At 42.7% G+C, this 23,856-nt stretch overlaps 1 protein-coding gene across 5 annotated transcripts in view; it reads right to left on the bottom strand.

Annotated features, from left to right (window-relative positions):
* PUS7 (pseudouridine synthase 7) overlaps window positions 1-23,856 on the bottom strand; it is a 69,894-nt gene that overhangs the window by 43,774 nt on the left and 2,264 nt on the right. For 4 of the 5 annotated variants that reach the window (XM_039472810.2, XM_074379275.1, XM_074379276.1 and 1 more), the window contains exons 2-6: window positions 11,357-11,786; window positions 8,998-9,082; window positions 8,766-8,867; window positions 5,746-5,890; window positions 618-635 (exon numbers count right to left, since the gene is read on the bottom strand). In XM_039472810.2, the coding sequence (XP_039328744.1) occupies window positions 618-635; window positions 5,746-5,890; window positions 8,766-8,867; window positions 8,998-9,082; window positions 11,357-11,754 (748 nt within the window). In that variant the 5' untranslated portion in view covers window positions 11,755-11,786. The remainder of the gene's footprint in view (window positions 1-617; window positions 636-5,745; window positions 5,891-8,765; window positions 8,868-8,997; window positions 9,083-11,356; window positions 11,787-23,856) is intronic. The other variant, XM_039472811.1, reaches the window with a different exon arrangement.

The raw sequence follows: 23,856 nt of genomic DNA, 5'->3' as shown, positions 1-23,856 counted from the left end.
CGTAAGCCAAAACTGCACTTCGCAGACGTTGTACAGTAACATTCATGAGTCCTGTGTGGCACAGAGCGACAGTTGTTAAACACATCTAGGTCATTTGCTTACTGTAACTCCATCAAAGAAAAACAAAAAATACTTCATACAGCAATTTCTAGAAAGAGTCCTCTTCTTTTAAAAATAATCCTTTTTCATGAACTCATGAATCCTTTATCTTCAGAGGCTTAAGATACTACTGGTACTGAAGTTGGTACTTGGGATACCTGGCTTCGTCAAGGCAAAAGCACTGTTTGCTAAGTTAGTGACTTAAGCTACAATAAAAAGAACAAAATAATCCATAAACCATTTCAAAAAACTGCCATAGCATGTATGCCTAGTGAATCACCCTTCCTTCTTGATAAATATGTGAGTTTTTTCTGTCTTGGACAGAAAAGCATTACAAGTATTTCTTTAGCTCTTGGTGTGAATTCCTCACAAGTTCTTCAGAAAATTGTTGAGTAGGAACATCATTTTCGAGTTTCCTTCCAGCTCACTATCAGTTAAGCTAAGTTGTCTATACTTAGCACTTGTGACAAAATCTTTGGCATTTCACTTTACGTATATGAAATGCCAAATGCTCTTACCTGCTGCAGTTCTGACCTCTGTCCAAATGCACAGCATAAAGATTACAAAAGAGCAATGTTTAATTTATAATATTAAAGTGCTTTAGAGGTGAACATGCAAATGATCTCATGGTTTACACTGAGGACTTCTACAGCACCTGGGAGTTATGCGGTGGGTTAACAGCCATTTAGACATTAACGATGGAATGCTGTAGAGGCAAACGATGAACAACTAGAAAATTCTCCTACAGGTACAGCCTCCTTGTCTCAATGCCTTCACAATGAGCATGTTAGTTCATCCTCAAAGCTGCACTGTCTGAACCTCTGGGATAAAGCAAAATGTTTAAGACTGGATAGTAAATCCTTCCCCAAAAAGAGATTTGTTTTCTTAAATATGGGAGGACATGTACCAAAATGCTATTTGTGATGATCTGTTTTCTTTGGCAGTTAGGCTACAAGTAATTATTACTTTGCTTTGTATTTTTCTGCATTTCTTTAGTTTCTTGCATTGAATAATAAAGACTTTGAAATTCGAAAAATGTTAAATATACAGAAAACAGCAAGCTCTTTATAGATTCAAAATGATTTAAGAGATGACTTGAGACTTATGAATGAGTGCAACGTTCTGGTGTCGTTTTTATCATTCTTCGAACAAGCCATCTGTATGTAAGAGACATTTTTGAGATACAGCAAAACCAAATATGCAATAGGTATAGGTATGTGATGGGAAGAAATTACTGTTGATGTTTCTGATTGTGATAATAGCTTGGGGTTTCAGTTCCTATCTGGCAAATACATACTGAAATATTTATGAGTAAAAAGCCATGCTATGTAAAATTTCCCTTAAAATGCTCCAGCAAGAAAAAAACGGTAGGAAGAATAGATCAATAGAACAACAGAATGTTGGATAATCTTAAAGATGGTTTATGGGTACACAGGTTCCCTATACTATTTCCTCTGTTTGTGTACAAGTTTGAAAATGTCCACGATAAAAACTTTAAAAGTACTTGTGAGAAAAGTTGATGAAGTATGCATACATTTTTCTTAATTACTCCTTCAGAGAATTCATAATTAAGTAAAATGGCAAGAAATAAATAAAGTCACAAGACTAAAAAACTAAATGCTGCTATATCTTAAGAGAAACCAGGACAATGGAGTGTGAGTTCTGGCTCACAAGCATGCATCCCCTAGTTAGCAAATCCAAGCACTGAGCATGCATACAATTATCTCCTTTGCAAACAACAGATACAAGTATGCATTGTTTTCCTAAGTGCAATCAATATACAAAATAGTAAGTATATGCATTGATTAACTGGGAATATTTTAAATAACAGAAAATCAGTGAGTCTGAATTTATTTTTGGCAATTTGTATGACTTTATAAAATTCCACCCCCTAGGAATGCTAAGCAGCATATACTTAGCTTTATAATGAGTGAATTTAAAATAACTTGCAAACATTTTTGAGACCGTGATTTATACTGCAAATGCACAGAAGTCCCAGGCTTGGTAATACAGTTCCTGTTTGAAGAAGGCTGCTTCCACCCTCTGAGGGCCTGACAAGGCAGTCCCAGTCTAATAAAAGTGGAAACCAGATAAAAGGGAAACCAAGTCCAGGAAGTTTATGTATTGAGCGCAGAGATGTCCATGAATAAGGAAGGAAAAATGTTTGTAGCCGAGAAAGATGAAAGGATGGTAACAGGCCGAACATTCTTTCCTTCTTATTCTAGGTCATTCCCACCACTGCACCCCTCCACGGCAACCTTCAGCTTTCTCAGGGATCCTACTCCATCCATTCTCTTTATTTTGTTATTCTTCTCCCTGAACTTTCACCATCCCTCTCCATTGTCTCTTTCATTTTTCTAAACTTTTTTTTTCTTTTCATAGAGATGAGGTTTTGCCATGTTGGCCAGGCTGGTCTGGAACTCCATGTCTCAGGTTATCTGCCCACCCAGGCTTCCCAAGGTGCTGGGATTACAGGCATGAGCCACCACAACCGGCCCTCCATTGTCTCCCTTGCATATATAAATAACTCACGGCTCTTCCATCTTAAAAACCTAACATACGTTCCCTCCTCCTTAATCATGTTCCTTTCCCTTCTCCTCTTTGCAGGTTACTTGAAAAAGCAGTCTGCATATACTACCTTCCATCTCAACCTACTGTGTAAACTGGTTTCCAACCTCATCATTCCACTAGAATGCTCTGGCAAAAAGACACCAATAACTTCCATGTTGCTAAGCTGATAGACAGATTTCAGAATAATTACCTTGCTGGACCTACCTGTGGCATTTTCCATTGCTACAGGAATGGAAGCAATGATAGTCCACTGACTATGATTACTGGGATTCCCTATTCCTGTGGATTCCATAACACCAGCCTTTCCCTAAGAGCTTCTTTGTACCTGCCTGGCTCTTTCTCCTGAGTCTCTATGTATTCCCACATACAGGGATCCCTCCTGGGGACCATTCATTTCAGAAAGTATAGAGAACCTATACATATCACATGGCAGAATTTTCCTTTTTTAGGTTAAGTCGTTAAAAACTGTGCTCTTAGAGGCATTTGGAATGTATATTACCTGTCTCAAAATATAATTTGTCAGTAATGTTACAATAGTTTAGATGGTATTTTCAAAAAAATGCCACACGTACACTTTGGTAGGTGGAGCGATGTGCCCTATCAGACTGGCTTAACACATAAAATAATGTCTGAGTTTAAGCAGTTGGTAATTTGTCGTGTTTGGGCAGCATGATTTAAAATCTACCACATCTATGTTTTAGGATGCACAGTTCCATCTGAGAAAAGTTTAGGTTAAGAATATTGTTGGGGCTGGGCGCGGTGGCTCACGCCTGTAATCCCAGCACTTTGGGAGGCCGAGGCGGGTGGATCACGAGGTCAAGAGATCGAGACCATCCTGGTCAACAAGGTGAAACCCCGTCTCTACTAAAAATACAAAAAATTAGCTGGGCATGGTGGTGCGTGCCTGTAATCCCAGCTACTCAGGTGGCTGAGGCAGGAGAATTGCCTGAACCCAGGAGGCGGAGGTTGTGGTGAACTGAGATCACACCATTGCACTCCAGCCTGGGTAACAAGAGCGAAACTCCGTCTCAACAAAAAAAAAAAAAAAAAAAAAAAAAAAAAAAAAAAAGAATATTGTTAATCACGGTGGCTCATGTCTGTAATTCCAGCACTTTGGGAGGCCAAGGTGGGTGGATCACAAGGTCAGGAGATCAAGACCATCCAGGCTAACACGGTGAAACCCCGTCTCTACTAAAAATACAAAAATTAGCCGGGCGTGGTGGTGTGCACCTGTAATCTCAGCTGCTCAGGAGGCTGGGGCAGGAGAATCACTTGAACCGAGGTAGAGATTGCAGTGGGCTGAGATCACGCCACTGCACTCTGGCGTGGTGTCAGAGCGAGACCCCGTCTCAAAAAAAAAAAAAAAAGAATATTGTGAATCTGCTGGATATTACATAACCCACGAATGACAATTTCTATCAGCGGCTGGTAGTACTACAGCTTAAAAACATTTGTAAATTGCAAAGCTTTGTAATGATACTTTAAAAGCTAAACCATTCAAATGCTAGGCAAGATGGCTCAGGAGGATAAGCTGTCACTGGTAGAGGGACATGAACAACAATCTTTGGATACCAGATCTTCCTCGTTTCCTGAGGATGTTCACTTTAGGCCACTCTCAGCTTGGGGAGAGTGGTGTCTGTAAAAGATAGATGCAGGCTCCTAAGGGCCCATCTGGGCCAGGGTGGCCTTCCATGAAGAGGTGGGAGAGAACAGCTCAGATGGCAGAGATTTAGTTCATCCTTGAATAAATGCCACAACACTGCAATCCCAAGAAGTGTTGTTCTCAGGCCAGGTGCGGTGGCTCAAGCCTGTAATCCCAGCACTTTGGGAGGCCGAGGCGGGTGGATCACGAGGTCAAGAGATCGAGACCATCCTGGTCAACATGGTGAAACCCCGTCACTACTAAAAATAAAAATTAGCTGGGCATGGTGGCGCATGCCTGTAATCCCAGCTACTCAGGAGGCTGAGGCAGGAGAATTGCCTGAACCCAGAAGGCGGAGGTTGTGGTGAGTCGAGATGGCGCCATTGCACTCCAGCCTGGGTAACAAGAGCAAAAAACTCTGTCTCAAAAAAAAAAAAAAATTAGCTGGGCATGGTGGCGCACGCCTGTAGTCCCAGCTACTCAGGAGGCTGAGGCAGGAGAATTGCTTGAACCCAGGAGGCGGAGGTTGCGGTGAGCCGAGATGGCGCCATTGCACTCCAGCCTGGGTAACGAGCGAAACTCCATCTCAAAAAAAAAATAATAATAATAATAATAACAATAAAGTTTTTTTGCTATATAGTCTTAGAATTTTGTTCCAACAAATATATCTGGGAGTAACTGTTCATTAATACAGGCCATCACTGGCAGGAGAAGAGGGAGAGGAAATAACTTTTTCTTGTAATTTTCATTAAAATTTTATCTGTCAATATGGTAGGTAAAAGAAAAAAAATTACCTAATTTTCCTTAAAGGTTATATGCAAATAGAAACTTTTGTGGCTGTGGAAAACACATTAGAACATAAACATCGGTGACTCATTGGCAATATGCCCATTTCAAATAAATGATGCACAACAAAAGATGGGCTGAGACAAAAGGATGTCTTTGTATATATTTCCTATTTTTTATGTGTGACTGAAGAAGATAAAGTTGGAAAGCAAAAGTTCCTTCAATATAGGGGCCTTGCAAAATTATGCCACTGGAATAAGCCATTATTGTTAATCTGAAAGCTTTCTCTCCTCCATGAAGAACACAGAATGAGCAATAATCCTTCCATTTTGTTCTTGAATTGCCACTCAGCACACTCTGCTCTTCAGGGAGCACATCAAATCTCTAAGACTCTCTCTCTCAGGCACCACTATAATTTCAGCAAATCTTTACTCACATAAAAGACCTTATGCCCCTTGCCAGACAGGCTGCAGGACTGCGCTGGCATCTGAAATGACAATACTCACCCTCTCTGAAGGAGGGACATGATCAATATTGTTCTCTGAGTGGCACTAGGGTAGCCCTAGAACATGAACAGGCAAGGCTAACCGGCAGTGGGGTCTGCCTTTCACGGCCACCTGGCAGGAGGAAGCTGCTCAGACACCTACTTGCCAAAGCCTTTTTCCCAGCTGCGTGGTAGGCTACAATGTACTTCTTCCCCTCCCTATCCTCTGTTTTTGTCTCTAATCCTGGAAACAGAGATTTGATAGCCTGATGGATGACGGTTCTTTTCTCTTTGGTGTCCTCGATAACCTATTAAAAAAAAAACAAACAGATAGCAACACCACTAAGTTAACAAACATTAAATAGGGAACTAATACAGTGAAATAGTAAAAACATTGCTCACCTTATTAACTATGCAAAATAACAAAAGTGTCTGCATACGATTTCAAAAACACATTTTTGTTTTTTTTGACAGTCTGATTCTGTCGCCCAGGCTGGAGTGATCTCAGCTCACTGCAACCTCCGCCTCCTGGGTTCAAGGGATTCTCCTGCCTCAACCTCCTGAGTAGCTGGGACTACAGGCATCTGCCACCATGCCCACCTAATTTTTTTTTAATGTTTTGTAGAAATACTGTTTCACCATGTTGCCCAGGCTGGTCTCAATCTCCTGAACTCAATCGACATGCCCACCTTGGCTTCCCCAAGTGCTGAATTCCATGCAGGAGCCACTGTGCCTAGTCTTTGCTTTATTCTATTTTTTAAAAATGCTAGTTGAAACCAACCACTGCTAACCTGACTTCATGATCCATTAATGGGTTGTAACCTGCAAGCTGAAAACATCAAGATATATTGCAGCTAATACTGGCTAAACTTGATGACACTTCAACAAAATAAAACACGAAAGATCCCACCAAACTACATTACAATTACAGGTAAACCAATTCTTCATAGCAAAAAGTGGGTCTAGATCTGAAATTACCGATCAGAATGAGAATCATAGTTTGTATATATGAATACATAGTTAGACCTCAAAAACTCAAAAAGTCTTTTATCTTTTTTTTTTTTTTGAGATGGAGTTTCACTCTTGTTACCCAGGCTGGAGTGCAATGGCATGGTCTCGGCTCACCGCAACCTCCACCTCCTGGGTTCAGGCAATTCTCCTGCCTCAGCGTCCTGAGTGGCTGGGATTACAGGCATGTGCCACCATGCCCAGCTAATGTTTTGTATTTTTAGTAGAGACGGGGTTTCACCATGTTGACCAGGATGGTCTCGATCTCTTGACCTCGTGATCCACCCGCCTCGGCCTCCCAAAGTGCTGGGATTACAGGCTTGAGCCACCGTGCCCAGACAGTCTTTTATCTTCATTTTAGAAATGAGGAAACTTGCTCATAGTTTACGTTTTTTAAAGGTAAAGACTTTGGGTAGATGGGAAAACATCAGTTTTTAAGACAATAGTAAATTTTACCACAGGTATATAAAAATACATATTATAAGCCTAAAATAAACCTCTGCATTGTAAAAGCAAAGGAAACCTGAACCATTATTCTGGATTGCTCTAAAAACCTGAAAGAAATTTTCTTACTGGCATTGCCAAAGATTTCATCTAAAGATTTTGTCGGTAATTGAAGATCTCTAACATTGTTATAGCACACACTTTTGGCAAGTTCAGGTGGGGAGGGAGACAAGGGGCAGATAATGAATTCTGAAAAGCTGCAGTAAATTTATTAACTAGGAGTGATGGAAGGGGGAATTTCAGATAACCAAAAAACCCATAGCTCACTAAAATGTGGTAGAAAATCAATTTAACATAATTTTTTGTTTGTTTGTTTGTTTTTTGAGATGGAGTTTTGCTCGTTACCCAGGCTGGAGTGCAATGGCGCCATCTCAGCTCACCGCAACCTCCACCTCCTGGGTTCAAGCAATTCTCCTGCCTCAGCCTCCTGAGTAGCTGGGATTATAGGCACGCACCACCATGCCCAGCTAATTTTTTGTATTTTCAGTAGAGACGGGGTTTCATCATGTTGACCAGGATGGTCTTGATCTCTTGACCTCGTGATCCACCCGCCTCGGCCTCCCAAAGTGCTGGGATTATAGGCGTGAACCACCGTGCCCGGCAATTTTTTTTTTTTAAATATAGAATCTTGCTCTGGTCACCCAGGCTGGAGTGCAGTGGTATGATCTTAGCTCACTGCAACCTCTGTCTCGTGGGTTCACGTGATTCTCTTGCCTCAGCCTCCCAAGTAACAGGGACTGCAGGCCCACGCCACCATATCCAGCCCATTTTTTTTGTATTTTTAGTAGAGATGGGGTTTTGCCATGTTGGCCAGGCTAGTCTCAAACTCCTGACCTCAAGCGATCTGTCCACCTTGGCCTCCCCAAGTGCTGGGATTACAGGTGTGAGGCAATGCGCCCGGTCAACAAAAGCTTTAACAATGACATTTACTATTCTACTCAGTAGCTGAGCTCTCCTTTTCAATAGCAGAATCAACCCAGGATGAGCAAATAAATGCTCCCCTACTTCCTTTCCCCATTTCCTCCCCTTCCCAGAGCCCCAGCTAAGACCAAGAAACTGCTGAAGCCAGCACCTGACCTGGGTCACAGACCTGACAGGCAGCAAATGGTGGTCCTGTTCAAACAGACCCATGGTGGGCAGATCACCTGAGGTTCGGAGTTTGAGACGAGCTTGACCAACATGGTGAAACCAGGTCTCTACTAAAAGTAAAAAATTAGCCAGGTATGGTGATGCATGCCTGTAAAGAAACAGACCCATGGTATAATAGTTACTCTGTGATTCTAAACAACAAATATCTTTGTTAATTTGTGGTCCCTGAAATTCTTTTTCAGAGATGGGGTCTCACTATGTTGTTCAGGCTAGTCTTCAACTCCTGGGCTCAAGAGATCCTCTGGCTTCAGCCTCCAGAGTAGTTAGTACTAAAGCCACATAGCACTGCACCCAAATAAAAATGTTTTTAAACAAAAATATAACTTTTGGTGGGATATAGTTTATCTGGGATACTAGTTATCTGTCCCACTAAAAAATTTTTTTAGCTTAATGCCCTTTAGATCCAATAAAACAATGTCACCCTTTTGTTAACCACTGCAATTTTTTCCATAAACACTTAACATCAACCCAGAAAGAAACCAAACCCCTAAAAACCTTTTCAAATATTTCTGCATTATTTACCTCAATGGCAACACTGGTTTCCTTATTTTTGAAGAGCTGGAGCTCTTCCAGTCGCTGCTTTTCTTCAGCTGTCAAAACTGTAAATATATCTTCTGAAGGGTCCTTTAAAATAACCATGAGAACTCGGTGAATCACACATAAAATTCAAATTTATTAAAGCTCTGTATTTCTGTATCTCTAGGAAATGCTATTTTTATACAGAAGGTGACATTTGCTAAAGAGCTACTTCTACCTCCTCATCCACTGGAATGGACAAGTCATTCAAATGGCTGATCCGTCCATCCTTTCCTATTTCATGAACAACGAAGTCGGAGTACCTGATGAAAAGAAAACACAAACTTTCAGATAATTAACACCCTGTTTTCTATTAATTTTAGGATAAAGTTGATCAATAGTAAGCCTTACTATTGTGCAAAACAAGAAATTTTTAAAAATCTTCAGTGCAAAATCACATGGAGTTATTTTTTTTTTGAGATGGAGTCTTTTTTTTTTTTTTTTTTTTTTTGAGATGGAGTCTTGCTCTGTCACCCAGCCTGGAGTACAATGGTACAATCTTGGCTCACTGCAACCTCTGCCTCCTGCATTCAAGTGATTCTCCTGTCTCAGCCTCCTGAGTTGCTGGGACTACAGGTATGTGCCACCATGCCTTGCTAATTTTTCTATTTTTAGTAGAGATGGGGTTTCACCATTTTGGCCAGGCTGGTCTTGAACTACTAACCTCAAGCAATCCGCCCACCTCAGTCTCTCAAAGTGCTGGGATTACAGGTGTGAGCAACTACACCTGGCCTTTTCTTTTTTTTTAATGAATGCTGAGCCACACCTTGGCTCAAGTTTCATATGATAATCTAAGATCCTCTTAGCTTTTAAAATATTTTTCCAGAGAAATACAAAAAACAAAAGCTTATTAACATTACCCTATGACTATTCAGACAGCTCCCACTAAATGAAGCCACAAAATATAATATATGGTAATTGAATCAGAACACAGTGAGTCTACTTGAACTAGCCTGAAGCTTACCTTCAGGTTAAATATTTTATATGCATTATTCAAAATCCTCAACAATCCCAATGTGGTATATAACCTATTTTATCTTATATTTATTTATATTGAGATGGAGTTTTGCTCTTGTTGCCCAGGCTGGAGTGCGATGGCATGATCTTGGTTCACTGCAACCTCTGCCTCCCAGATTCAAACGATTCTCCTGCCTCAGCCTCCCAAGTAGCTGGGAGTACAGGCATGCGCCACCATGCCTGACTAATTTTTGTATTTTTAGTAGAGACAGGGTTTCTCTGTGTTGGTCAGGTTGGTCTCGAACTCCCAACCTCAGGTGATCCACCTGCCTTGGTCTCTCAAAGTGCTAGGATTACAGGCGTGAGCCACCGCAACTGGCTTTATTTTTTTCAGATGGAGTTTCGTTCTTGTTGCCCAGGCTAGACTGCAAAGGTGCAATCTCGGCTCACTGCAACCTCCACCTCCAGGGTTCAAGAGATTCTCCTACCTCAGCCTCCTGAGTAGCTGGGATTACAGGCATACGCCGCCACGCCCAGCTAATTTTTTGTATTTTTAGTAGAGACAGGGTTTCTCCATATTGGTCAGGCTGGTCTCAAACTCCCGACCTCAGGTGATCTGCCTGCCTCAGCCTCTTAAAATGCTGGGATTACAGGTGTGCTGCGCCCATCCTATTTTATTTCATTTTTATTATTTTTTGAGACACAGTCTTGCTCTGCCCACCACGCCCGGCTAATTTTTGTATTTTTAGTAGAGATAGGGTTTCGCTATGTTGGCCAGGCTGGTCTTGAACTCCTGATCTCAAGTGATCTGCCTGCCTCAGCCTCCCAAAGTGCTGGGATTACAGGCATGAGCCACTATACCCGCCTGATCCATTTTTTAAATGAGGATGCTGAGGTTCAGAGAAGCTAAGTAACTACTAAGTAGAGAACTGGATTTACACTGGGATCTACCTGGCTCCAAAGACTACCTTCTTCTACCACAGCTGTGGCACATTCAAGTGAAAAAAGAGTTTAAGATTATAAAACAAACTCAGGAGAACACCTGAAACCATTTAAATGAATTTACTTATTTATTCTTTGAGATGAAGTCTCACTCTGTTGGGCAGGCTGGAATGCAGTGGTGCAATCTCAGTTCACACACCCTCCACCTCCCAGGTTCAAGTGATTCTCTTGCCTCACCCTCGAGTAGCTGGGATTACAGGCACTCGACACTATGCCAGGCTAACTTTTGTATTTTCAGTAGAGGTGTGGTTTCACCATGTTGGCCACGCTGGTCTCAAAGTCCTGACCCCAGATTCTCCCGCCTCAGCCACCCAAAGTGCTGGGGTAACAGGCGTGAGCCACCGCACCCAGCCAATGAATTTATTTGAGCCATGATGTTGCCACTGCATACCATCCTGGGTGACAGTGAGACCTTCTCTCAAAAAAGGGAAAAAATTAATTAAAAATTTAAAATCCAAGGCTATTTATTCAGGCAGGTTTCCTTCATCCTATTCCTTTTGACCAGAACATAAAACTGATTTCTTTCTAAAGAAGAAACCTAATCAATCAAAATAACTTTATACATAAACTAAACGTACCTTTCTTTTAAGATTCCTGAGAACCCTTGATGAGAACTCACAAACTTGGTGATGCCTACATCAGCCTCAGTGAGTCCATGCTTCATCATGTCTGCAAAACTCTCTGATTCCTCCTCCTCACACTCCTCTGAAAGTCCATCTTCCTCCTCCTCTTCCTCATCTTCCAACTGAGCCTCAGAATTCTCTCCACCTTTCCCGGCACTGACAGTGTCAGGAGGCCCAGGCACGTCTTCACCGATGGACAAAAAGTCATTCTGTAGCCCATCTTGGCCTTTGGTTAGATTGCATTCCGAGAACTTCTGTTTTTTTGTCTCCTCAGCTGGGACCCCATTGTCATTATCTTCGATAACAAGGGCCCCACGTTTCAGCGACACACCAGTCATTTCTGTCATCTCCATCTTTAAGGCTCCAAATAAACATGTAAGAAAACCTGTTAGGGAAGAGGAAAGAGTAGAAAGTAACAATCACCTATGTAGAAGCTGGTTTCAGGCCGGGCGCAGTGGTTCACACATGTAATCCCAGCACTTTGGGAGGTCGAGGCAGGCAGATCATTTGAGATCAGGAGTTCAAGACCAGCCTGGCCAACATGGTAAAACCCTGTCTCTACTAAAAATTAGTTGGGGGTGGTGGCAGGCACCTATAGTCCCAGCTACTTAGGAGGCTGAGGCAGGGGAATCGCTTCAACCCAGGAAACAGAGGTTGCAGTGAGCTGAGATCGTGTCACTGCACTCCAGCCTGAGTGAGAGACGGCCTCAGAAAAAATGAAAAGTTGTTTTAGTAGAGAAAGGCATAGTTAATGCTGTTCATAGGATCCTAAAAACCATTTATAGAAATAATTCTTCCTGATACTGGCATACATTTTTTGGGAGGCAGAAAACCGGCACTGCATAGAATTTGACAGTGTGCATCACGAGCCTTAAAAATATGTATGCTCTCTAAGCCAGTAATACTACTTTTAGGGATTTATCTTAAGAAAATAAAAAGGCCGGGCGCGGTGGCTCAAGCCTGTAATCCCAGCACTTTGGGAGGCCGAGGCGGGTGGATCATGAGGTCAAGAGATCGAGACCATCCTGGTCAACATGGTGAAACCCCGTCTCTACTAAAAATACTAAAAATTAGCTGGGCATAGTGGCGTGTGCCTGTAATTCCAGCCACTCAGGAGGCTGAGGCAGGAGAATTGCCTGAACCCAGGAGGCGGAGGTTGTGGTGAGCCGAGATCGCGCCATTGCACTCCAGCCTGGGTAACAAGAGTGAAACTCCGTCTCAAAAAAAAAAAAAAGAAAAAGAAAATAAGAAAGTGCTTCAAGTTTTAGCTCTAAGGATATTCATTTCTGTACTTTTTTTCTTTTTTTCAGTGACAAGGTCTGGCTTTTTCACCCAGGCTGGAGTACAGTGGCATGATCATAGCTCACTGCAAACTCCACCTCCTGGGCTCAAGCAATCCTCCTGCCTCACCCTCCCCAGCAAGTGGGACTACAGGTGTATGTCACCATGCCTGGCTAGTTTTTTTATCTTTTTTTTTTTTTTTTTTTTTTTGTAGAGACTAGGTCTCACTATATTGCTCAGGCTGGTCTTGAACTCCTGGGCTCAGGCAATGCTCTCACTCTGGCCTGCCAAAGTGCTGGGAATATAGGCGTGAACCACCATGTCTGACCGAAATGCTTTTCTATTAGCAAACTATTAAGAACAATGAAGCTTGGCTGGGTATGGGGGCTCACACCTGTAATTCCAGCACTTTGGGAGGCCGATATGGGCGGATCACCTGAGGTCAGGAGTTCGAGACCAGCCTGGCCAACATGGTGAGACCCCATCTCTATTTAAAAAAAAAAAAAAAAGCAATGAAGCCTGGGTACATAAATTGAACAATACATAGAAACACTGACAAGAAATTGGGAAAGGTGGTTACCTCTAGCAGAGAGTCTAGAAGTTGTGGCTAGGGATGGAGGTGGAAAATTTGCTGTTCTCTTTCAATATCATAGTTGTATCATTTGAAGCTTGTTTGATGTGTATGTATCACCCCTTTCAAAAAACTGATGAAGGCCAGGAGGAGTGGTTCACACCTGTAATCCCAGCACTTTGGGAGGTTGAGGTGGAAGGATCACAAGGTCAGGAGTTCGAGACCAGCCTGGTCAATATGACATAATCCCATCTCTACTAAAAATACAAAAATTAGCCAGGCATGGTGGCAGGTACCTGTAGTCAGGTACTTGGGAGGCTGAAGCAGGAGAATCACTTGAACCCCAGGGAGGTTGCAGTGAGCCAAAATCGCACCAGCGTACTCTAGCCTGGCTGACAGAGTGAGACTCCATTGCAAAATCACCACCACCAACAACAACCTGATTAAATATTGTATAACCACATTTACTGACATGAAAGCATACCTATAACATACCACATTTTTAAAAAATTGGGAATATGTCATGCAGGGGGTATAGAGTTTTAGTTCTGCAAGATGAAAAGTTCTAGAGAGTGACTGTCTTAACAATGTGAATATACTTAATACCACTGAACTGTACACTTGGTTAAAATGGCAAATTTTAAATTTTTTGACAGGGTCTCACTCCATCGATCTTATTTGATGCTTTTGGTAAAATAAGGATAAAGGCTTTTTCTTTTCTTTTTTTTTTTTTTTTTTTGAGACGGAGTTTCGCTCTTGTTACCCAGGCTGGAGTGCAATGGCGTGATCTCGGCTCACCGCAACCTCCGCCTCCTGGGTTCAGGCAATTCTCCTGCCTCAGCCTCCTGAGTAGCTGGGATTACAGGCACATGCCACAATGCCCAGCTGATTTTTTGTATTTTTAGTAGAGACGGGGTTTCACCATGTCGACCAGGATGGTCTCGAACTCTCGACCTCGTGATCCACCCGCCTGGGCCTCCCAAAGTGCTGGGATTACAGGCTTGAGCCACCGTGTCCGGCGGATAAAGGCTTTTTCTATGTTAATTATATACAAGATGCTGAAGTTAACATACTGATGAACCCAGTAAGCATATCCATAAAGAATGTAAATGAGCAGAAAATAAATATTCTAGTTCGCTAAGACATGGTTAACAAGAAAGCACTTATACAAGCATCTACACCAAAATAATAATGATTAACTAAAATTTGAAAACCCATATTTGATCTTACCCTGTTGTCAAAAAATCAAGAACAAGAAGTAAAAAACAAGTACATGCAAAAAGTAAAAGCAAAAAAGGATTATGCTCGGGGGATACGCGAGCTGAGACGGCAGGGACAGCGTGCTTACACGGCTCACAGGTGTTAAGAAGCTCCTAAAACGGCTCAGGAAGCGGCCAAGGAGATGGATAAGGAAGATAAGGCTTTCAAGTAGAAACAAAAAGAGGACTAGAAAAAACTCCAGGGGCCAGAAGTGACAGGGAGGGGCCCCTGGTCACAGGTGGTATTAAGAAATCCAGCAAAAAACCAGCAGTTCTTTGTGCTTGAGGCCATGGCGACCCTGGGTTCCATTCCTGTTTAAACATCTGTATTCCCTGCCATAATATCTTTTGCCATCTTATAGCTAGAATGAAGTATGGTCTTAGAGCTTGTTATACATTTAAGAATAGACTTTCATTAACAAAAAGAAAAAAGTAGCCAGACAAGGTGGCTCATGCCTGTAATCCCCGCAATTTGGGAGGTTGAGGCAGGCGGATCACCTGAGACCAGCCTAGCCAACGTGGTGACACCCTCTCTACTAAAAATACAAAAATTAGCTGGGCATGCTGGTACATGCCTATAATCCCAGTTACTTGGGAGGCTGAGGTAGGAGAACTGCTTGAACCTGAGAGACAGAGGTTGTAATGAGCCGAGATCACACCACTGCACTCCAGCCTGGGTGACACATCGAGATTCCATCTCCAAAAACAAACAAACAAAATAAAAACAAAAAACAAAACAAAAAAGTATATGGCAGCTACAAAAAGTAAGAGAGACGGCACTGAACAAAATGTCAGTTAAAACAACTTCCTTTGAAAGACAAGAAACTAAATACAGGAAATGGAAGAACCTGAAACTGGAATAGAAATAGAAAACAACTGCAGTTATTAGTATCTCGGGAGGTGGGGGGCTGGGTGGGGGGCAGCATTAGGACAAATACCTAATGTAGACGATGGGTTGATGGGTGCAGCAAAACCACCATGGCACGTGTATACCTATGTAACAAACCTGCACAATCTGCACATGTACCCCAGAACTTAAATTAAAAAAAAAAATCTCTAATTCAAACAAGAAAGCATTTATTCTTTGTCCTAAACAGGTGTAGTCAAAAAAAGAATCCTGGTTTATGAAATGCTGATAACGATTTCACTCTTGCCTTATAGCAACAAAACTACCCCCAGAGGTTCTGTACAAGTCAAAGAGACAAAAAGAGACCAGGGCTCACTTACACAAGGACCAGGAGAACACGCCGAAGACAAAACCTAACCAAAGACTGCAACGCCTGGGCCAAATTTTGTGTCCTGAGGAAGAGGCAGGAAAAGCAGGGGAAGGGCCTTTGGAGTCAAGGGTACACCACGTGCAAAGGCTTGGGGGCGTGGGAGCACACGGAGTGCTGGAAGATCGAAAAGAACTCACTGCCCACTGTGGGAGTGAGACACACAAGGAGAGTCTGGGGTTACAGGTCAGGAGGGTGCGGAGGCCACATGAGGCTTTCACATCCTGAAAACCAAACCAGCACTGGATTTGTAATTTAGACACATTCTGTGGCACCCCTTTGAAGAGAAACTGGGGTTAGGCTGGAAGACCAGGTAAGAGGGTACAGCTGTAATCTGGGCAAGAAACGAATATAATCTGATCTAAGGCTGAAGCAAGGGAGATAGAAGGAGACAACTTTTTTTTTTTTTTTTTGAGATGGCGTTTCACTCTTGTTACCCAGGCTGGAGCGCAATGGCACAATCTCGGCTCACGGCAACCTCCGCCTCCTGGGTTCAGGCAATTCTCCTGCCTCAGCCTCCTGAGTAGCTGGGATTACAGGCACGCGCTACCATGCCCAGCTAATTTTTTGTATTTTTAGTAGAGACGGGGTTTCACCTTGTTGACCAGGATGGTCTCGATGTCTTGACCTCGTGATCCACCCGCCTTGGCCTCCCAAAGTGCTGGGATTACAGGCTTGAGCCACTGCACCCAGCAGAAGGAGACAACTTTCAAGAACAGCTAGGAAGTGGCAGCAGGGACAGGAGAAGGTGACACATGTGGGAGGAAAGAGGAAATACTTCAGGATGACTCGCGTTTCCATCCTTGGGGAACTGAGAGGATACTGGTAGTCTTCCTGATACGGGGGCCCCAAAAAGAGGGGCCCACTCATAGTCCTGCAGTGTTGCAGGTACCTGGGGGGACATCCCACTCGGGACGACCTGTGGGCAGTCATCACATTGTGTCACACATGCCCTTACCAAAAACCTGCAATGGCTCCCCAGTGACCATACAGGCTCCCTAGCTGGCATCATGGATCAACCAGGAGATCCTGATGCCCTTCCAGAGGCCAGAACTCTCAGTAGGGAGGAAAGAGTGGCCAATAACAGCCATTCCCACAGCTTGACGCAGGGACTTCACAGTCAGCAAAATATTCACCTCCTGCTCTTATGCAGAAAAAAAAATCAGGCCTCCCTGCTTCAACAATCTTGGAGCCAGATCTAGGTTTTGCCATTTACCAAGTGGTTGACTTAACCTAAGGCTGTTTCTTTCTCTGTAAAAGTAAAATATAATGACTTGGCCAAAGGTCTGTAATAGCTCCTCTTATTTAACTGTTAGTCCTTAATATTTATTATGGATGATTTACACAGCAGAACTGTATTGTTTTGTCTGGAGAAGTTTCTGTTGTTGTTGTTAAAAAGCTTCTATGTTCCTTGTTTTCTGGGCTAATAATTAAACATGGTTCTCTCTTTCAAGTACCATTTAATTTTGAGACCCTCAAACACTGCCAATGGCACCAAATAAACAATATGAAAAGAAACAGAATCTAAAAGCTGTTGGAATTCCCAAAACACTCGAAGCCTTGAGGGAAAAGTGACTGTGATCTGAGTTAAAGATGGTTAAAATTTCTGTTTCTCAGATTACAGATTAGCTCACTTTCTTATTTTTCCTGTTCTATACAATGATTAAAGATTCATAATTCACAACCCTTGTTAGAGATGAACTTTCCCTTTGGTGTCCTGCTTACGCTTAAACCACATGACAGAAAACCCAGAACTATTACACATTCTCCAATGCACCCTCCCCAAAAAGAAACACTGCCTATAACTAAACTGCTGTTAACTATGTACCAACCCTACATGAAAAATGTTGTAATTCTGCTACAAACTCCTGTCTCTATCTATATAAGATCTAAAACTTCCCTACTTCAGAACTCTGACTCCATTCCATTGGAATTGGTGTTTCCAGGTGGGCCATCCTCAAACTTTGCACTTGAATAATTTTTGTTTATATTAGATTCTGATACTTCTGATTATTTTAGGTTGACAACAGGCCTTTAGGCTGCCAATCTTTGATATTTGTGGACATTTGTCTGATCTCTTTTTTTTTTTTTTTGAAAAAGAATAAAGAAGAGGAAGAAAGAGAAAGAGGAAGAGGGAGAGAGGATGGGGGTATTGCTTTATTGCCCGGGCTAGAATGCAATCTAAATATGGGTATGCCTATAATTGTCCTTAATAATGGAGATATAAAAGAAAATGAGGGAGGAGAATAACAAACAAGGAGCTAACCAACATTTCTTTTAAACTTCTAAGTTGATATGATGTGGTACTGACAAAAGTGTGTATTTTGTATATTTAAAGTGGAGAGTTCTATAAATGTTAATTACATTTACTTGTTCCAGATCTGAGTTCAAGTCCTGAGTATCGTTAATTTTCTGTCTCACTGATCTAATATTAATGTTGAAGTCTCCCACTATTATTATGTGGGAGTCTAAGTCTCTTTATAAGTCTTGTATGTCTGCATATTCCTGTATTGGGTGCGTATATATTTAGGATCTTTAGCTCTTCTTGTTGTTGCATTGATTCTTTTATCATTATATAATGTCCTTCTTTGCTTCTTTCGATCTTTGTTGCTTAATTGTAACTTCTGCTTTTTATTTATTTATTTTAGCTCTCTGTTTGGTTGGTAAATCTTTCTCCATCCCTTGTTTGGAGTCTTTGTGTATCCTTGAATGTGAGATGGGTCTGGATGCAGCATACTGATGGGTTTTAGTTTTTTATTCAAATTGCCTGTCTTTGGATTGGGGGATTTAGTCAATTTAAATTTAGAATTAATAATAATATATGTGAGTTTAATACTGCCATTAGCTGGCTATTTTGTCCATTAGTTGATGTAAATTCTTCATTATATTGATGCTCTTTTTGATAATTTTTTTAGAAAGGCTGTTACTGTTTCTTCCTTTCTATGTGTAGTGGTTCTTTCAGAAGCTCTTGTAAAGCAGGCCTGGTGGTGATGAAATCTCTGAGTGCTTGCTTATTCACAAAAAAACTTTATTTTTCCTTCACTTGTGAAGCTTAGTTTGGCTGGATGTGAAATTCCGGGTTGAAAGTTCTTTTCTTTAAGGATGTTGAATATTGGCCCCCACTCTCTTCTGGCTTGTAGGGTTTCTGCTGAGAGATCTGCTGTAAGTCTGATAGGCTTCCCTTTGTGGGTAACCTGACCTTTCTCTCTGGCTGCCCTTAGTATTTTCTCCTTCATTTCAACCCTGGTGAATCTGACAATTATGTGCCTTGGAGTTGCTCTTCTTGAGGAATATCTCTGTGGTGTTCTCTGTATTACCTGGAGTTGAATATTATCCTGCCTTACTAGGCTGGGAAAATTTTCCTGAATAATGTCCGGAAGCGTATTTTCCAGCTTGGATTCATTCTCTTTGTCACATTCAGGTACACCTATCAAGCGTAGATTAGGTCTTTTCACATAGTCCCATATTTCTTGGAGACTTTGCTCGTTCCTTTTTATCCTTTTTTCTCTAATCTTGTCTTCTTGTTTTATTTCATTGAGTTGGTCTTCGACCTCTGATATCCTTTCTTCTGCGTGATCAATTCGGCTGTTAAAACTTGTGCATACTTCACGTAGTTCTCGTATTGTGTTTTTCAGCTCCATCAGTGCACTTATTTTCCTCTCTAAATTGTGTATCTTGTTAACATTTCGTCAAACCTTTTTTCAAAGTTCTTAGTTTCTTTGGATTGGGTTAGAACAAGTTCTTTTAATTCACAGAAGTTTCTCATTATCCACATTTTGAAGCCTGCTTCTGTAATTGGAACACACTCGTTCTCCATCAAGCCTTGTTCCGTTGCTGATGAGGAACTGTGATCCCCCGCTGAGGGAGAGGCGTTCTGATCTTGGGCATTCTCAGCCTTTTTTGGCCGTTTTCCTCCCTTCATTATAAATTTATCCATCTGTGGTCTTTGTATTCACCGTCTTTGTAATTAGGTTTCTGAGTGGACGTCCAACTTAATGATTCTCAGCGCCGAAATCTGAGCAACCCACTGCACCGACCAAATCAGCGGCGTTAAGATTGATGGTGCTTTTCTGACTCTGCACCAAGAACCGTCGCTCCAAGGCGCCGGCAAAACCGCCTCGCTGGTCACAAGAGTCGCGCTGGCGACCCGTGGGGCTCCTCTGCTGGGAATCTCCTGGTGCGTGAGCAACAAGAATTCATGTGAAGGTGTGGCGTCCTCTCATTCTTTGCACTTTCACTGGGAGCTACAATCCCGAGCTGCTAGTGATCAGCCACCTTGGATCTCTCCACTGATCTCTTTTTCTTGATGTATCTAACTGCAAAGACAAGCTCATTAACTAAACTCACTTTTTTTTTTTTTCTTTTTTGACGGAGTTTCACTCTTGTTACCCAGGCTGGAGTGCAATGGCGCGATCTCAGCTCACCGCAACCTCCGCCTCCTGGGTTCAGGCAATCCTCCTGCCTCAGCCTCCTGAGTAGCTGGGATTACAGGCACGCGCCACCATGCCCAGCTAACTTTTTGTATTTTTAGTAGAGACGGGGTTTCACCATGTTGACCAGGATGGTCTCGATCTCTTGACCTCGTGATCCACCCACCTCGGCCTCCCAAAGTGCTGGGATTACAGGCTTGAGCCACCGCGCCCGGCTAACTAAACTCATTTTTAAATTTCAAATGAAATTACATTTTTCATTTGTTTAAGTCAATGGCCCTATCACAGACAAAGTAATTTTTTTTTTTTTTGACATAGAGTCTTGCTGTTGCCCCGGCTGGTGACACAGTGGCACAATCTTGGCTCACTGCAATGTCCAACTCCTGAGTTCAAGCAATTCTCAAGCCTCCTGAGTAGCTGGGATTACAGGTGTATGCTATCATGCCTGGCTAATTTTTGTATTTTTAGTAGAGATAAGGTTTTATCAGGTTGGCCAGGCTAGTCTCTAACTCCTGGCCTCAAAATATCTACCCACCTTGGCCTCCCAAAGTGCTGGGACTGCAGGCGTAAGCTACTGCACCTGGCCCAAATTAATTATTAAAGTATAAATAGTACCAGTGATTTTAAAATCACTTAATATATATTTTTCTAAGTTCTGTCCTACAGGCCTAAAAGCTGAGAGCATATTTACCAAAAGAACTGTTCAAAGTTCTGGACTAGGAGAGGCAAAACTCAAATTGGTATCATTTTCACAGGCAGGAATTACATGAAACACTGAAACAGAACATAATAATAATTATTTTTTTTAAGACAGAGTTTTACTCTTGTTGCCCAGCCTGGAGTGCAATGGCATGATCTCAGCTCACCGCAACCTCTGCTTTCCTGGTTCAATCAATTCTCCTGCCTCAGTCTCCCCAGTAGCTGGGATTATAGGCACCTGCCACCACGCCCAGCTAATTTTTGTATTTTTTTTTTTTTTTTTTTTTTTTTGAGACGGAGTTTCCCTCTTGTTACCCAGGCTGGAGTGTAATGGCACGATCTCGGCTCACCGCAACCTCCGCCTCCTGGGTTCAGGCAATTCTCCTGCCTCAGCCTCCTGAGTAGCTGGGATTACAGGAACGCACCACCATGCCCAGCTAATTTTTTGTATTTTTAGTAGAGACGGGGTTTCACCATGTTGACCAGGATGGTCTCGATCTCTTGACCTCGTGATCCACCCGCCTCGGCCTCCCAAAGTGCTGGGATTATAGGCTTGAGCCACCGCGCCCGGTTCTAATTTTTTTATTTTTAGTAGAGACAGGGTTTCACCATGTTGGTCAGGCTGGTCTTGAACTCCTGACCTCAGGTGATCCACCCACCTCGGCTTCCCAAAGTGTGGAATTACAGGCATGAGCCACCATGCCCGTCCGGGAGTATAATTTTTAAATTGAGGGTTGGGGAGAGAAGAGAGAGGTAATCTTGTGAACACAGAAGAGGCCTGAGAGAATTTGGAAAGACAAAACGACCCTGACTATCCCAAGGTGAGAGGCTCAAGGAAATCAATTTTGCGGTCAGGAAAACCCAAGCATTCTACCCTGAATGAAGTTACTAGATGTAAAAAGAGTGGAGAGGGCAGTGCTATGAGGTTTTTGACATATTTAAAAGAAAACATTTTAAGGAAATGTGCTGCACAAATACACTACCCATGATGGTAATGATGTGATCTTAACGGTGAAGTAAAACTCTATAGAACAGAAGCAATGCTACAATCAGGAAGAAAATGAACTCCTCTGGTACCTTCCCCAAAACTTAAAATCCTTCACTTTTTTTTCCCCCTGAGACGAAGTCTTACTCTATTACCTAGGCAGGAATGCAGTGATGTGATCTCTGCTCACTGCAACCTCCACCTCCTGGGTTCAGGTGATCCTCCCACCTCAGCTTCCCAAGTAGCTGGGAGTACAGGCATGTGCCACCACACCAGGCTAATTTTTGTATTTTTAGTAGAGATGGGGTTTCTCCATGTTGGCCAGGCTGGTCTTGACTCCTGACCTCAAGACATTCACCTATCTCAGCCTCCCAAAGTGCTGGGATTACAGGTGTGAGCCACTGCGCCCAGCCAATCCTTCACATTTCTTTGGAGGAAATGCTAAAATAATGGTTTCTGTTTCCTCTGCACTCCAAATGAGACAAGTGAGAATAGAAATATTACAATTTTAACAGTATTTTAAAATGCTTTTCAAGCTAGGCGGGGGGCTGATGCCTGTAATCTCAGCAGTTTGGGAGGCTGAGGTGGGTGGATCACAAGGTCAGGAGTTTGAGACCAGCCTGACCAACATGTTGAAACCCTGTCTCTACTAAAACTACAAAAAAAAAAAAAAGCCGGGGCCAGGCGTGGTAGCTCACACCTGTAATACCAGCACTTTGGGAGCCCGAGGTGGGCAGATCACCTGAGGTGGGCAGATCACCTGAGGTTGGGAGTTCAAGACCAGCCTGACCAACATGGAGAAACCCCATCTCTACTAAAAATACAAAAAAATTAGCTGGGCATAGTGGCACATGCCTGTAATCCCAGCTACCTGGGAGGCTGAGGCAGGAGAATTGCTTGAACCCAGGAGGCAGAGGTTGCGGTAAGCCAAGATTGCGCCATTGTACTCCAGACTGGGCAACAAAAGCGAAACTATCTCAATAAAAATTGAGGCCAGGAGGTCGAGGCTGCAGTTAGCCGTGACGGTGCCTCTATACTCTAGCCTAGGTGACAGAGACCCTGTCCCAAATAAATAAATTAATTAATAAAATTCTCTACACGTATAACAAAAATTAGGCTTAGCGTTTTCAAATTTTTAATATAACACTAACAACAGTCCCTTATTTATTTATTTTTGAGATAGGATCTCACTCTGTTACCCAGGCTGGAGTGCACTGGCGTGATCTGAGCTCAATGCAGCCTCGCCCTCCCAGCTCAAGCTATCCTCCCATTTCAGCCATCTGAGTAACTGGGACTACAGGCATGTGCCACCACACCCAGTTAAATTTTCTATTTTTTGTAGGGCTGGGGTTTTGCCATGTTGCCTGCTGGTCTCAAACTCCTGAGATCAAGCGATCCATCCTACCTCGGCTGGGATTACAGGTGTGTGCCACTGCCCAGGCCAAACAGTCCTTTATTAATTCCTCCAAAATAAACATCAGAAAAACAGCCATTAGTCTTTTTTTTTTTTTTTTTTGAGACGGAGTTTCGCTCTTGTTACCCAGGCTGGAGTGCAATGGAGCGATCTCGGCTCACCGCAACCTCCGCCTCCTGGGTTCAGGCAATTCTCCTACCTCAGCCTCCTGAGTAGCTGGGACTACAGGCATGCACCACCATGCCCAACTAATTTTTGTATTTTTAGTAGAGACGGGGTTTCACGATGTTGACCAGGATGGTCTCGATCTCTTGACCGTGTGATCCACCCGCCTCGGCCTCCCAAAGTGCTGGGATTACAGGCTTGAGCCACCATGCCCAGCCCAATTTTTTTTTTTCTTGAAATGGAGTTTCACTCTTGTTGCCCAGGCTGGAGTACAATGGCGCGATCTCAGCTCACTGCAACCTCTGCTTCCTGGGTTCAAGCGATTCTCCTGCCTTAGACCCCCAAGTAGCTGGGACTACAGGCATGCATCATCATGC

The sequence above is a fragment of the Saimiri boliviensis genome, chromosome 10 (assembly GCF_048565385.1).
Source record: "Saimiri boliviensis isolate mSaiBol1 chromosome 10, mSaiBol1.pri, whole genome shotgun sequence".
Classification (NCBI taxonomy): domain Eukaryota; kingdom Metazoa; phylum Chordata; class Mammalia; order Primates; family Cebidae; genus Saimiri; species Saimiri boliviensis.
This window is presented reverse-complemented; position numbering and strand designations above follow the sequence as displayed.